We start from the raw sequence: 16478 nt of genomic DNA, 5'->3' as shown, positions 1-16478 counted from the left end.
CACTTGGTCTTCAATCAGACCAGGACTACAGAACAACCAATGTTTCTGCATTTGCTCCCTCCTACCTGCTTCCACTTTTGCAAATCTATCCTTATCCCTAAGGTGCGTTTCCCAAAACCATTGTTAGCTAACTATAATCATTAGTTCAATTGAACTATATTGGTAACGATAGGAAACACCCCTGTTTGGTAAGTAAATGAACCTTTCCGGAATATTAACTTTAATTAAATCTCCTTGGTGGAATGATTATTCTTGCTCTACCCAAAAGGCATCTGCTAATTAAATAAATGTGAATGTGTGTTCACCTGCTCCAAAAGGTTGTCAGTGAAAATTCTGGTGTAGTTGGGATGGATGTATTTCTCTCTCCAGTCCTGTGAATAAGAATGAGGATTAGTACTTTTGCCTATTGACTGACCTGCATTGCAAACAGTGATTAGCTCCCTGCATTCATTCGGCAGGTGGACTTAAACCTATATGGAGGTCAACACAGATTTATTGTATGTTTACCCTGTCAGCACTCCACATCAATATTGATTTGACAAATGTTGTGACACTTGTGGAACCTGTTGTTTATGTAGTGTACCAGACACTTTGTACACAGGAAACATTTGATCACAAATCATCTAGTCACTTACCAGTGGGTTTTCAAATATTTGCCAAAGGTCATTGTTATAATGAGATGTGTTATAGTTGGCAGTCGAAATAAGCCTTCCAAACTCATGACGATTTGTGACATACATGAAAACTCCCTGTGGCGGACAAAGAAAAGGTAGTTAGATACTACAAATTATGTCTCTAATGCAAAAAGTCGAATGAAAATAAAACAAAGTAAAATGAGGACTAAACAAAACACATCATGCAAATCATTTAAAGTCAATGATGAAAACAAATCCCACATTATCAGCATTGAGGACCGATGTTGGGAAGGGCTGTGAGAGGGATTGGAATAGGGACATAGGGAAGTGCTGGGAAAAGTGCAACTTCAGGAATTAACATTCTTGTTTACTATACTAGAAACAGGGACAAGGGTTCTTGCACCTAAGTGCGAGAAGATCCAGACTTACTCTCAGTCTAAGCTTTACCAAAACATGTCTCGCACCAGTCTCGAACATATTAGTCTAATTGTCCATTCCAATGCAAACATTCAAATGTAACAAGTGGTACAAAAATACCTAGACTGAGATAAGTCAAGGTAGTGAGGGTAAGTTTCATGTTACTGGTACTAGTGTGCTTGGAAGGGGAAAAACTATAATGAAGGAAATCTATTAGACCCTTCATTGGCCTTTCCACCACTGCATGGAATACTGTGTAAAAATGCATGGCTCAATGTATATATAATATCTGGTGCTTTGTCTAGGTTAACCCCATCAGAAAAAAGAAGATGTAGCTTATCAATCTCAATAGCATCACTTTTCCAAAGGGTTCCACTTGTTAGGAGAACACATCTGTTAGTGCAAGATGTATTTTCAAAAATGGCCGTAGTTTTAAATCAAATGTTTGAATGCCCTCCAGCACATCCACATAAATTTATGGAATAGAAAAACCATGAAACAACCGCATTGAGCATGAAATGGGGGTTTATGGTTTTTCCACATGCATAGTAATTAATCTCAAAATTGTTTCATCCAGTCCTCTGGGACAATATGTTTTGTAATCTGACAACAATGCTTGTGATTTTGAGATTACACATACAGTATGAACCCCAAGCAAGCACATATCAAATGTAAGTAGACGTTTTTCTTCAAAATCGCCCTTATTTACTACAATTGTTAATTTAGTTTGGTTGGAATATCACTTTCTAACCATTTGGAAAAGTGATGTCTTGCTTTAAAACATTTAAATCTTAAATTATGCATGATATGATAATCAAAATAAGAGGAACCTGTTGGGGTCTGAGCATATGGAATGATTCCGGAGAAGGAGATTCTCTTTCTCTCTGTACTGTCTAAAACGAAGGAAAAGCACCATGTAAATTATATAATGAGAAATAAACAGAGTAATATACAGAGAGAGAGAGAGTTAGAGAGATAAAGAGATAGATTAAGAAAATAGAATATTAAGGAAGACAGGGACACAGCACATGTACGATATTAAACTCCATCAGAACAACAGAGATGCCTGTGCACTTTTTTCTGCTCATACAATTGCTATGCGCTGTCTTTAGGTATCCTAAGCAGTTAGCTCTAGACAGTTAGAAAAACATCATAGTTAGTTATTAGTGGTGTAGGTTTTATAAGGAGGAGCAAAAAGCACACAGCCAAACATTCCCATAGGTTCAAGGTCACACTATGAATTTGAAAATTGGAGAGAGGGAAAGGATGATGGGCAGAGAACACACTGAAGGCATCATAGAGGCTGCCATAAATGGACAGATGTGCCATGCCTTCACAATAACACATTGATATACATAGAATACTTGTCAGTTACACCTTGGTCACAGAGGTGCATCAGATGTTTCAAAGCATTAATAAATCAGGCTGAATTGTCAAATGCAAACTAATATAGAACAATTGCTGATTTTGAGGTGAACTGCTTGATGATCTACTGAATCTGTATGAGTCTGTATTATGAAAGCCTTTTTCCGCCACAGAGTAAAAACATAAAAAAGCAATTTCTGATTTTTTTTTCTACAACCCCAGTTCCGGAGAAGTTTGGATGTTTTGTACAAATGCAATAAAATAAAGAATATGGTTTGTTCATTCTCTGTAACTTTTATTTAATTTACAAAAGTACAAAGAAAAGATCTCTTTTAACTTTTTTTCAACTTTTTTGGAGTGTGTTGCAGCCATCAAAATCAAACTTTGTTCATATTTACAAAATACATTTACGGTGGTGAGTTGAAATTTGGAAATCTTTTCTTTGAGAGAATTAACAAATCACAGATTCTTGATTGTATTGCATTTTTATAAAACATCCCAATCCATTCTCTGGAATTGGGGTTGTATAATTGCTAGTTTATATCTCACAATTCTGAAAAAAAAAAAAAAAAGTCAGACTCGTGAGATAAATGGTCAGAATTATCCATATCTTCTTATATATATATATATATATATCCATATATATATATATATATACACACACACACACACATATATATATATATATACAGGTGCAAAAGGGCTTCCATACCTACTCTTCCTCCCTTACTCCAATTACAGCTTCATCAACAAAATCCATGACCTTTTGTGACTATACTTTTGAAACATTAATTATATATTGTAACAGTTGTCCTGGTGTCTTCCACTGTAATACAGCATGACACAAATGCTATTGATGGAGCTTAAAATAATACTAAACAATATTAAATTAAAAAACAATAGTTATCATGAATTTACATGTATTAAACAGCAACAAATGATATTAAATTACACTGCACATCTAAATAATTACAACTCTACACTATTATACAATAAATGCTAAAAATGTTGCTGATCTAGATTAAATACTTTAATTGCTATAATTGTGCAGCTTTGTGTTCCAGCGGTCATACCAAGTCTCTGGCATTTCTGCACAAGGCCATGTCAGGGTCCAATCTCTCCAAGACAAAGACATTCCTCTCTTTGAGCTCATTCCGCAGAGTCTGGCCTGTTATGAGGTAGATGTGGGCCATGAAGGGGATGTTCCACACACCACTATTTACACAAAGAAAGACAAAAGAAAATAGTCATCTATCACATATTTTTAATAGTATTTTAAAAATCGACTTTGGTAAAGACATGGCCTGGTGAGCAATGGCCATGCTAAAAAGTAAAATGACTTTGGATAGAATAGATCACTTTTATAATAATGGACATGCTAAAAAATAATCTGAGTTGGAAATAATACTCTTTTTGATTTAGAGAAGAATAAATGCAATTCCGTAATGTTCCAGTAAGATTATATACAGTGAAATATCAGTAATTTCTGGATCAGATCCTCCAAGACACTCACACACGCTTTCCTTGCACGATGTCAATGTAGTCCTCAGACCTCGCATAATAACCATCTAGGCTCAAGGCTCCCCAAAAGTTGGACCACAATTTTCCATGACGGGTGACAAGAGGGCCAATTATTTTTCTAATGCGGAAAAAGGAAAAATCAGTACAAAAATCAGCAACAGTCCATAAATGCACTATGATAGGCCTATTATGCAAGAAATAATGCAGATTTTTTTTGCCACCACAAAAAGACTACAATTATAGAAAATAAAATGTGATGATGCTATTTGATAACCACAAAACACAAAACGTGTTTAGATTTGCTGTAGTTTGTACTGAAGTAAGTTTCCAGGATGTTTGCATGTTCTCCTGTGTTTCCTATGGCTGCTTTCATTTCCCTCACAATCCCCCCAATAGGTGTGTCTGTGTGTTAGCCCTATAGTGCACTGGCCATCCATTCAGAATGTCCCCTGACTGTAGCCTGAGATGCTGGGAAAGACTCCAGCATCCCTGTGACCCTACAGATGATAAGTTTTGTGGAAAATAGGTGGGATGGATGGATTGGTTTAAAGTTTATGGTACATAAGTGGTTACCATGATCCATGTAATAATATATTCTTGTCAGGTTGTGAAGAGGGCATCCTTTTATTCAGGCACATGAGCGCAGTTTTATATGGTATTGTTCCTATAATCTTGAGAGTGACCCTGAAGTAACACAGTCAAGATCTTCACCTCTTTTGTGACCTTAAACTCAACAAGCATACAGAATATCACTTTACTGAGGTAAACATGTCATTCAAAACACATTAGTGGAAATTATAGTGTTGGTCAACAATGTGAGAGCAAGAAAGTAAAATTCCACATTTCTACAGTTCCCCAATACGATTTCACTCCACAAGCCAGAGGCCAGCAGAAAGAGTTCCCAAGCCTTCTTAAAATATCTGAAAAAGGGCTTCCTCCATAGTCATGCGACAGAGCGCTTAAGGTTGTCACGTTAAATGTGACTGAGTTCAGCCTTGTTTCTTATTTAAAGTCCAGTGGCATTATAAAAGTACATGCGATATAGAGCAGACCGTTTCTATGCACCATGGGAAAACAGGAAGCCACCCGTGCTTATTTTTAAACCTTGAGTGATTTTAGCTTTAGAGTGGCTTTAGCACAAGTCTGTTCCCTCAGACAAAACGGTTACTGTGGAAGATTCCAAAGCATTGAAATGCTCGGCATTGATTAAAAGGAATCTACCTGTTTTGCTCAATGAGAAGTTTTAGGGTCTGTCGGTTGGTGAGCATCACATCTGCATCAATGCTGAAGTAATTATCACAAGAAAGATCCTTCCGGCACAAATCCCTGTTAGAAAATAGTAAGATTGTCAATATTAATTATAGCAAAATTCAGGGCAATGTTGTTTCTGGTGAACAGCAGTAAGACTGAATTGAGCTAATTCTGCAGAACTTTCTTTTTTCATTTTTTTTCTGGAATGTAACAAACTGCATTCAAATGTCAGAGACCTGAATAATAACGGTCAGACTCAGACAAATAAGGTAGAACAGTTAAATACCAATATATGAGCAATATGATGTTCCTCTGAGTATCATTCTTTGAATCTTTGTTAAATATTTGAATATTTGCAGGAACCAAACCAGCATTTTTTGGACCAAGTAATCAAGACAAACAACTTAAGTGAAATCACCATGTCAACAGCCACTGATGCCAAACACAGACATGCAGCAAGAAAACAGCACCAGGATGAGATAGATAAACTATGTGTTTACTGCATATCCTGTAGGGCAGCCCTAAATATGTGATAGTATATGACAAAATACATCCACTAAAAGCTAATGGACGTCAGTTATTTAAACTTGTCTGTGCAAAACTCATCAACAATCCAACAATCATGTACTGAAGTTTAATATTTTTATCAAAAACTACATCTGTATAATATTCAGTACAATTATCAAAGCATAAATCCAGTAAATCACTTCCGTCAACACTTCCAAAGCTTGCGCAACCATATACCACTTCCTGGATCATCTTTTTACTCTGTAACATTATAGTTTTCATTTATATTCGCTGTTTATTGTTGATGATTGCAATATATATCATATGCATCTGTTTACATAAGAGATCACTAGATTTTCTTTCCTGTTCAAGTGTGTTTTCGTTCAGGAGGGTTTTGTACTCATTCAGAAGATGTGTAATAGTGCCCTCGAGTGTATAACAGTGAAAATACGAAAAGCTGTAAAAACTTGTCAATGGCGGGGAAGCGTTGTCTTCTAAATGACGAGACAACTCATCAATGGGAAAGAGTTAAACAAGCAGCAACAATTACTATTAGAACCAGCTAGTTAAAGGTAGTTTTAAAAAAAAATTGCTCAGAAAAGTCAAATGAGCATATCTAGCAGCATTTGTTTATAGATGTCACTTGGTTTGAGGTTGTGATAGCTTTTATGGTAACTGTATGAAAGCAGGAATGTGCAAGCAGATTAGTTTTGGAGCTGGGATGGGAATCTTGGAGACAGCAGCAGTCTTTTGGGGAGTGCTAAACTAAAAGCAAATAGAAGGGTTCACTTCTTCTGTATTTTCTTGGTACATTGCTATCAGAGAGGCAGATTTACTGCTTTGTGGTGAGTCGGATGTTGTCTATGTGTTTTTATTTGTAAGGAGCTGAAAAGTTTGCAGACATGTGGCAAGGGTTTGCGTCTATCTGTGATCAGGAGCAAATTAGAGCTTGAATTACTCACATTTGCATTGTAATTTACTTCATTATTTGCATATTTTCGAGAGTTACTCTGAAATTAAAGGGAAGCTTACATTCCCATGTTCCTTGCTTCTCCTTGAGTTAAGTTCTCCTCGGGGCCAACAACTTTAAAACTGCGGAATACATCCTTGTTCTCTTCCCAAAACTTCTGTATGTGCTTCTCATGGTAAACCTCCTGAAGAACAAGATGTGGAACAAGCAAGGTCAAAGACAGACAATAAAATCCAAAATATCAAATGGTTCTCATTGCTTTGTCAGCTAGACACTCACACTGTTATGAACAAAGACATTCAGTTTATCTTTGGGATAATCTAGACTCAGGAGCCTCTCCAGAAACTCTGGCAGGAATGGAGTTGGCTGCTCAATGTATATACCAACAGTCACTTGTGGAAATTCCTGTTTAGATAGAGAGAAAAGCCTAGTCAAATATTACAATTTTTTCATGCGTTTGAGTTAATCACAATGTTTTCACTAAGGGTGGGTGATACACTTCCAAAACATATCACAGTAAGAGTATTTGTATTGCAAAGTAATTGTGTATTACAATATATAAATATTTTGCTGAGAATATTATTTACTGTCTATTTTAGTAACTATTTTAGTAAGGTCATGGAGATGCTGGATCCTATCCCAGTGTCTTGGGCCGAAGTCAAGGAAACATCCTGGATGGATGGCTAGTACACTAATACATACATACTTAATAATCCTGTTGTAGTGATTTTTTTTTAATTTTTATAATGCAGTGAATTCATTTGATAAATGAAAGATAATTAATCTAATATTATTTTCTGTCCAGCAAAAACTGTGAAACATTATGTTACACTAAAATGAAACACCAAAAACTCAAGAGTATAAAAACAAATAGTATAAAGCTCTTAATTCTGAATGGATGAACTACACATGAACTGCAAAACCGAACTAGTAAAATAGTTAATATACAAATGTAAAATTCCGTAACATCCCTTAATATCAAGGTTTTCCTTTTCTTGACTTATTTGTGTTTTTGCTCTGTATTTTCACATTATTGTTTCTCTCTCACATGTGAATAATATGAATATAGGATAACGAATATATTATCTACCATGGTTAAAATGATATAGCAAAATAATATACCATCCAGCCTAATTTTTACATTGCAAGAAGCGCTGCTGGAGGTCTGGAAATGTAAAAGTTTCTTTCCCATGACACTGAGCTTAAGGTTATATAGATCTGTCACCACTACTTTTGTGGTTCTTTACCAGTCTACACAGCTCACTAGATGAAACGGGACCTGAGTGGCACCATGTAATTTCCCAGTTCCGACCTTGGCTCTGGGTTTCTGATGGGAGTGTCCTAGAATCGAGCCAGAAGTCTTTAAATTGTTACTGACAGAAGAGCAGGGACTAAACAGGAGACCCAGGGGATTCTGCGGAGTCTAGACCGGTACAGTTTCCTTTAACTGGGGCCTTTCAACCTCAGTATATGCAGTGTGAGATTCTAAAAACTTTTCCCTTCTTCAAGAACCAACCCAAAACCACTGAGCAGATGAGAGTGGTACGACCCAACCACTCCCTCGTCCTGACAAACAACAGACTCTGGGCTTCGTCTCATCACCATTTTCAGTGCTACCTAGAAACAAACCAAATGTGTCTGATGTGTTAAAAAAGGCTTGTTGTTTTGCTTGACCAGTCATCTGAGGTACTAGCAATGACTGAATTGAAAAAGTTCTCGTCCAATAGTTCTTTAATATAAAATATTGTCACAATCGGTGTTACAGAGCACACAGGAGAGAGAACCAATTGCAGGTATGTATTTATTAAAGGGGCAATCCAAAGAATAAACAGTCCAGGCAGGGGTCAATATCCAACAAATCCAAACATAAACAAAACACGAAGACAAGGCAAGGCAAGGCAAGGCAAGGCAAGGCGACGGACATGAATTAACATTAACATTAAACAAGGACTCCGTAACACAGACTCAGACAGACCGGGTATAAATACACAGAAGGATAATGAGGGAACAGGAGACAGGTGGGGAACAATCAATTACTCAACAAGGAGGAAGGTGACCAAATAAGGGAACAGGAAGTGATAAGGTGACAGACACCGTGAGAAAGGGGGACATCTAGTGGAAACCCAGGGACACAACCCAGACACTGTGACAAATATAGTATATATATATATATATATATTTATTTATTTATTTATTTATATTTCCAGACCAGACAAAGAAAAAAAAAGTTATACTACTCTACTTTTCAATTGCATTGTTTGGTAACACTTTTTCCCTAAATAACCTCCTAATTGATGCTTATTGATAGGAAATAAGGTAGCTGGTCTTACTATCCTGAGCTGCATTTCCCAAAAGCATAATAAGCCTAAGTACAGTAGATGGTAGATCCATTGTCTCCAGTGGTTTCTATATGATCAGCTTATCTCACAATACTTTTGATAAATGCAGCCCTGCACTGATTGTACTGTGGATAGATCATCTCATACCATGCAGACTGATGGGGACTGATGCTCTTATAGTTTTCTAAGTGACTAGACTTATGATTTCTGCCTGGAGGACCATAAAACAGTCTAAAAATTCTATAGATTTGTGACAGATGGTCCAAGACATATCCAGATCTTTTGGTTGGGGCTATTGAGCACCTACACAGATCAACCTAAAAAGCTTCTTGCAATGTCAACGAGCAACCAACCTAAATATGTCGACATGAAATGAAAACTCACTGATACAGTTGCATTCAATCTTGATATGAAAGAAAATATCCATTGCTGCATTTCACCGCAAACTTCATAACATTCTAGAAATCCTCTCAGAAAACCTTAGCAGTCTGTTATCAAATGCTGATAAATGTGTCAGTATTATCATCTGTAACTCAAGCTTATTGGAAAGAAGTAAATGCCCTTTTTGCCAATCTTAGCTGAACCCTACAACAAATTTTCAGGACAACCACTTGAAGTTACCCTGTGGATAAAACCCCACACTGAGCCACCCGCTAAAGAGTGGTCTGGATGACAGCATCACCCCAGTAAGTGAAACCGTCCTAAAACCAAAAGCCATTTCCTGCACCACAGCAGTGCACAACTTCCTCTTCCTCAAGTGGATCCTCAAGGGCATTTATAATTTAAGGAATGTATAAAACTAGGAATAGCTAGTTGTTCACTCAGCATATAGAGGCATGTATTAATAGAGCTGGAAATGTTTCATTGTTTTAAATGACAATTTTAAGATATAACTTTCTGGTGCTGAGAGAAAAAGGGAACAAAAACAGCTACTGTTGCTTTCGTTGGATGACTCACTTTAAGCTGAGACAAATCCACCATGTCTTGGTCACAGATGGTACAGCCTTGCTCATAATTCCACACATTGGGGATGTAGTTGGACAAGTAATTGAAGTATATCTGTGGGAGAGAGAGAAAAAAAATACAATTTAGGTATGTATTTATTTTTATAGTACTATTCAATTATAATAATAATAATAATAATAATAATAATAATAATAATCTAAAACATTAAAAAGAACCTTTAAAATATTTATTCTACAAGGTCGAGATGATGATTTATGATCCAAGATAGGAAATGTACACCCATACTCCATCCCAGCTTGGAGTAGTTAAATCAAATTTTGGTCAGGACAACAAACCAAAAGAACTATAATCACTGCTGATCTGTTACTTTATCTCAATTGAGAATTTACAGGACAACGTCGCAGGGAGGAACATTTTGCATTGATGTTCATTTTGTATTTAAATAGTGTGACAGATCGAGCAATAAACGTTCCGAAGGGAATGATGTTGTTGTTCTTGCAAAAGCGTTTTGGCTTATGGGAAACAACTATGTTTTATCTTAGATCAGGACAGTGAAACAAATTTACTTGTAACCATAAACAGGTTGCCTCAAATTTTGCTGAAAAAGTAAACCTTAAATATTTACTTTGATGTGATAAAGTTGTGCACTTTACAGCAACCCACCCTCTGTGAAGCCCATGGGACACCACATCAAATATTATTTACACCAACAATCATTTGCTATAGTTACCTTTAAAGTACTGTATATTTGTCATACAGAAGAGAAGACTACTGTCATGAACTGTAAAACTAAGGGAGTATGGCAAGACACAATGACAAGATAATTTAGCACTTCTCTCCAAAAAAGTCGTACATATATCATATGGTAAATGGTAAATGGACTGCATTTATATAGCGCTTTCAACAGACCACATGGGCATCCAAAGCGCTTTACAAGTTGCCTCACATTCACCCATTCACACACCGACTGCGGTGCCATTCAAGACGCCATCCAGCTCGTCGGGAGCAGCTGGGGTTAGATGTCTTGCTCAAGGACACCTCAAAACTTGGTCAGGTGGAGCCGGGGATTGAACCACCCACCTTCCGGTTTGTAGACAACCTACATGAACCACTGAGCCACTGCCGCCCCATTCCATATGTTTATGAATTAATATTTTGAAGGTATATTGCACCATAATTTGCCTGTACTTGTTCCAGTTTTTGATTCCTGGAAGACAAGTCTGTATTCCTTGTTAATTTGTTGACTGGTTGTTGGATCCAGATTTTGCCAGGACAGCTGTACACTCTTTTGTCATGCTGCTTTCGATTACAGGAAGTTAGACTGCAATAGAAAGGAGGGGTTCTTCAATTCGATCCAGTCTCAACCACATTACAGATGTTATCCAGCTGTGTTTCTAATTCATCCCAGGTTCATCCATGTTAGATAGTTTGAGATAGTTTAACGTTTATAGTTTATAGCTGCTAAGACTGAGAACCCCTTAGAGATGTGGGTCATCATCTCAAGTGTTCTGAGGTCAATTGGTTGAACAATACTAACAGAAAACAGGAGTTGCTCACTGATTCCAAATGAAGAGAAGCCATAAACCAATCCACTGGCTTTGCATTCTGGTCATAAGCTACTACTGTGTATCTTCAAGCCTTGTTACTTTTATTGGACCTTGTTTGAGTATTTACGAGAACATGTGTAATCCCCAGGGCATGTTAAAGACCCTGAAAGATCTTAGGGATGGATACAAGGCAGCTTGAATTAATCATAGAGCTTAAGAGTGAGCTCTGGGTGGATGATTATTTATTAGAAACAACACAGATGGTTGCGTATTAGGAGAAGATGACTCCACACAGTGCTGTGTTTGTTTAATCTGTCAATGAGGTGCACAAGGAAAAGCTCTGGGTCTGAGTGAGATTACATTATCTCCCAGACATCCAGCTAAAATCTCAAACTCTACAGTTTAACAAATACAGCTGGGCAATGACTGCAAGATTTTTGGCTGAAGTACTGTCTAGTATTTATCACAAACTATAATTACAGTCTGGGACATCATTTTGAAAGTAACTCAATGTATTTTTAATGGAAAATACTATCAGTTTTGCGCAACATGAGGGAAGTTGGAAGACAGAATTTTTCTGTTTAAATTAAACTGAATAAATGCGGAATGTATGACTTGAATGCCCATACAATTTAGACGTACAAATATGTAAGTTCTACTACTGACAGACATATGTTTTACCTACAGTATCTGTGACAATGATTAAACATGCTTTTATTTGGATCAGTCCACCGAGTGCCACAGTTGAACCAATGTTCAACTGAAAACCCCATTAAACCTAAATTCAGAGGACACCCAGGACCTCAGTATGTATTAAAAGATGTCTGAATAGAAAAATGCCTTTTTTTCCACACTGTCCCCATTTTTTACTGACATGAATAGAAGGAAGACATTTACCTTGGTGTTCACATTTCCATGGATGATGACTGGAAGACTATTGTAGACTGTGTTTCTCACTCGCACACGCTCCGTTCCAAACTTTAGGAGAACTTCATCTAAATTCAGAAATAGATTTGTGCAGTCTTAGATTCAGTACATCTGTCTAATTCTTTTGAGTGTTTAATTGTAAGCCTGGGCCCTGAGACTAGACCTCTTCTCAACTATGCCACATGATTAGAGGCGTTACTCGAGTCTGTGGCACAAAAAGAGATGAGTTACATTTATGGATTTATTCAAATCCCTAGTATTAGTGATGCCAAAACCAAAATTGTTATGATGCAAAATCTAAATCAAACTCTGACAACCATTTATTCATCAGCTATGCATGATGCAATATATGAAAAATGAATGTTTTTTAGCAAACTTTATACACCATCTTGGATTGACTCACCCACAGCTCCATTCAAATTCTGGAAAATCTCACACTTGTGGTCCAAGGTCATATTAAGTCTTTCCTAAAATAAAGAACAGAATACAGCAGTGTTTGTGTAAAAGTGACCGTGTGACCTTTGTCTCTGTGTAAACTGTTTATAGTTGTGTATTTTTACCCGGTTTGTTTGCTGTGTTTGAGTGGTATGATACATTTGTAGGCGTTTTATAAGTGCATGTGGTCAAGTCGCAAGCACATTTTATGTTCTCACAGAGTTTCTTAAGGGAATAGTTCCCCCAAAATAAAAATTTTGTCATCATTTATGCATCTTCATTGTTCCAAACCCATTTCAATCCAAAATCCTTCTTCATTCTTCAGAATATCTTATTTTGTTCTCAAAAGAAGAAAGAAACTCATATAGGTATGGACCAATTTGAGAGTGAATAAATTATGAAAGGATTTTTTTTTTTTTTTACTTACCCTCTGAAGTGGATCCACATAGATCTTTGTGTAGAACAGTTGATCATCATCATTATCATGAAGGTCCCACTGGTTCACAATCTTCTGAATGTATGGAGCATACCCGATAAGGCCTGTGAAAGACATTGTAATGTTTTTTTTTATTTTTATTTTATTTTACAGGCTGTGTGTTGTAAAAGAAAGTATAGGATTTAAAAGACTATGTGAAGCGTTGACATTGTGGTATGTCTGAATACAATAGTGCCAATTTCAATTACGTCTCCTCTAAAAACGTTAAATCTCACAATTCTGGTGCTTTTCCAGAGGGAAAAGTCTGGCAGAAGTATCTGACCTACAAGTAACAAGTGTTGTGTGGCCTTGTCTAACCTCAGATGGCACAGACTTCCTACATCTAGTCATGATAGAGGACTGTAATCAATATAGGACCTCAGCTATGTGCTTGCTCTCTGTGTTTCTGTAGCAACCTGCATACGGATTTCTCATCATTTTCCTGAAGCTCTGACCACAGATGGAAATTGTAGGGCTTGGCGCCCTAGATACCATCATTTGGCAGTAATTAGGAGCTATGTTAGGTTACCACCCTAGACTATTACATTTTTAACTCCTAATAACCTTTTTCTATAGCCTACATTCATAAGCTGATCCAAAAGCCATCTTCAACACTTTTTCCAGAGGCTGCAGTAGGAATTATGGACAGTGCCAATCTGTTCACAACCACTATCACATCTCAAATGTGATTTTACTGGACATCTAGAATTATCCGTCCGCCTAAAAGCAAGACGAAGATAAACAAGGCATCTTTTCAGGCAAGAATGATTTAAATGTTAGTTCATTCGCTAAATTAGCAGATCGTCTTAGTCTGAAGGCGGTCACCTCAGATGTGGTGACACAAATCTTGTTTTATTACAGTGCAATAAAGTAAATCCCTTTGACATAATGCCCAGGTTCAAAGGAAAAACTAAAGCCAGATGTAAGGCATTATGGCATGTGGTTTTAATCTAGAATCCAGAATGTTTTTCCCACTGATCAAAACAACGCTACCTTCAACAAATTTGAATTTGGGCAAAGCAAGGGATGATCGGAAAGAGACGGGCCGTGCCGTGCAGTCATTCTTATTTCCACAAACACACTGATCCACATGACAATTCTGGTCCAACTGAAACAAAACAGTAGCCACCACAATCTACGGAGCAGCCGAAGGGATAAGACCAACCTTCAATTTTGGATGTACAGGCTATCGAACAGGAAGTCCAAAACAAACAATCTTGCCCTGTTAATAACATAGACTCAACGCCCTGACAGGACACTACACAAGACAAAGTGACCACCGCAGTCAAAGCAGTAATTGGCCAGATTAAAATAGACGGACCAGGACTTCAGAGTTTAGACGAGAGATGACCACAGGGTTTTTGAGTGAAAGAGGGGCTGACATTACTGTTCTTCAACAGAGAGACTGGGTAAGATGGATGGATGCACACGTACACACTCAAATGAAAGCGCTATTCATGAAGACCCCTGAATGAATAGTGCACTATGCCTGGTGGCCCTCAGGAAATTCCACAGGGTGAGTGACCGCCACTTGCCAGTTTACACAGAAAACATTTCCTCTATCTTATTGTAGCGATAATGAAATTCCGCCGTTTGTCCTTCCAGACCTACCAGACAAAACAAACCCACACAGAAATGTCTGGTGCAAACTGCGCTGTGATGATACGGCTAATATGGCAGCTGGCCATGACCTATACCAGTGATATGCTGCCTGAGTCGAATTCGTAAAGAATGACCTCCCAAATGCAGTAAATGTGAAGAACAAATAGCATGTTTACAGACTAAACCAATTTACACATTAAGTGTACACATTCTGACATACCAGTGTCCTTAAACCAGATTCAGGTAGCTTATTATATACATTCTAACTGTTTAAATAACTTGCTTTACAAAATGTGTATGACCTGTTATATGCAAATATCAAGTAAACTCAAATTTGTAATACTTATCTCTTTTTTTTTAGCCCATTGAACATGTAGACCCATTCATCACAAACTTGTACCTTAAACACTTTATTCAAGTGACCATAGATGTTTCTAACTTTCAAGAAAAAATGAATGCTAGAAACCTTTTTGGGGTTTTTATACATAATCAGTGTAAAATAGTGCATATACATGTTTTGATACAATATGAGAGCTGTGGAAATCCAATTTAACTGAACTGTATGAGTTTAAATCTGGCTTTGTTTAAAATGGCTTTGGGTCTGCAAAGCCTTGATGTGTAACTGTGAAGTGACTTTCACATCAAAACATAACATTTTATACAGTTGGTATTTCCTATTTTTACGCACCTCCAGAGTTAAGAAAGCGTTTCCCACTGCGGACAAAAGGATACTTCTCTGCCAGTAGAGGATCTGGCCAGATGATTCCCTCAGCAGCAAACACCAGCTTATGATTGGTCTGCTGGAACTTTCTGAAAATCTCTTCAGGTCCACCAGCAAAGATTAAGTCATAACTAAAGAGGGAAAAAGAGAAGTAAATAGGCTTTTCAACCAATCAGCAGTTTTTTTTTTTTTAAAATTTGACATACAAACAATGTTTGCTAATCCCCGTCCAGTTTATTTAATCATTTAATGTATAGTTTAACTGAACTCCTGTAAGTGAGGGCAGGGCATTTTGTAGGCATTTAGGTCTTCTATTTCAGACACTATTAATATGCCTGGTAACGTTAGTAACTATAAATGTCATCAGAGGAAGTAAACTGTGAGGGAGGCACCATGGTTTCCTCCCGTCTGGTGAGCACCTGTGCACACAAGTCATTTCCATTTTTCTAGCATGACTTAGAATCCATCTCTGGAATATGTGACACCACTTTAATGTGGCAAAATGGTCTGAACTACACCTCTAAAGGAAATATTACTGTAAAAGATATTTCAGAGACCCTGAACTCTGATTTGCTAGCTTCTTACCTATGTGTTTAGGCTATACATAAGGATAACTATGTCTGTCTTACATCAGTGAATATTGTTATTCTGAACTTTCTGTATTCTGAACTTTCTGAACTCTAAGCTGTTTAGGACCTACACATGTGTAATTCTAGATATGGGTGTGTATAAATAGCTCCTTCATATTTTAGATAGTTCTGCAATGAGGTTTTGATTAGATTTGAGGTGTTTTATATAAA

The 16478-nt window shown here is 37.1% G+C and overlaps 1 protein-coding gene across 2 annotated transcripts in view; it reads right to left on the bottom strand.

The window, feature by feature from the left end:
• The window catches only part of plod2 (procollagen-lysine, 2-oxoglutarate 5-dioxygenase 2), a 41198-nt gene that overhangs the window by 7467 nt on the left and 17253 nt on the right, over nucleotides 1-16478 (bottom strand). Inside the window, exons 4-16 of one of the 2 annotated variants that reach the window (XM_059524304.1) lie at nucleotides 15646-15809; nucleotides 13308-13420; nucleotides 12849-12912; nucleotides 12416-12513; nucleotides 9963-10064; nucleotides 6946-7071; nucleotides 6729-6850; nucleotides 5160-5264; nucleotides 3931-4056; nucleotides 3491-3632; nucleotides 1883-1945; nucleotides 636-749; nucleotides 306-371 (exon numbers count right to left, since the gene is read on the bottom strand). In XM_059524304.1, coding sequence (XP_059380287.1) covers nucleotides 306-371; nucleotides 636-749; nucleotides 1883-1945; nucleotides 3491-3632; nucleotides 3931-4056; nucleotides 5160-5264; nucleotides 6729-6850; nucleotides 6946-7071; nucleotides 9963-10064; nucleotides 12416-12513; nucleotides 12849-12912; nucleotides 13308-13420; nucleotides 15646-15809 — 1405 coding nt within the window. The remainder of the gene's footprint in view (nucleotides 1-305; nucleotides 372-635; nucleotides 750-1882; nucleotides 1946-3490; nucleotides 3633-3930; nucleotides 4057-5159; nucleotides 5265-6728; nucleotides 6851-6945; nucleotides 7072-9962; nucleotides 10065-12415; nucleotides 12514-12848; nucleotides 12913-13307; nucleotides 13421-15645; nucleotides 15810-16478) is intronic. The other variant, XM_059524305.1, reaches the window with a different exon arrangement.

The sequence above is a fragment of the Carassius carassius genome, chromosome 35 (genome assembly GCF_963082965.1).
Source record: "Carassius carassius chromosome 35, fCarCar2.1, whole genome shotgun sequence".
Lineage (NCBI taxonomy): Eukaryota > Metazoa > Chordata > Actinopteri > Cypriniformes > Cyprinidae > Carassius > Carassius carassius.
This window is presented reverse-complemented; position numbering and strand designations above follow the sequence as displayed.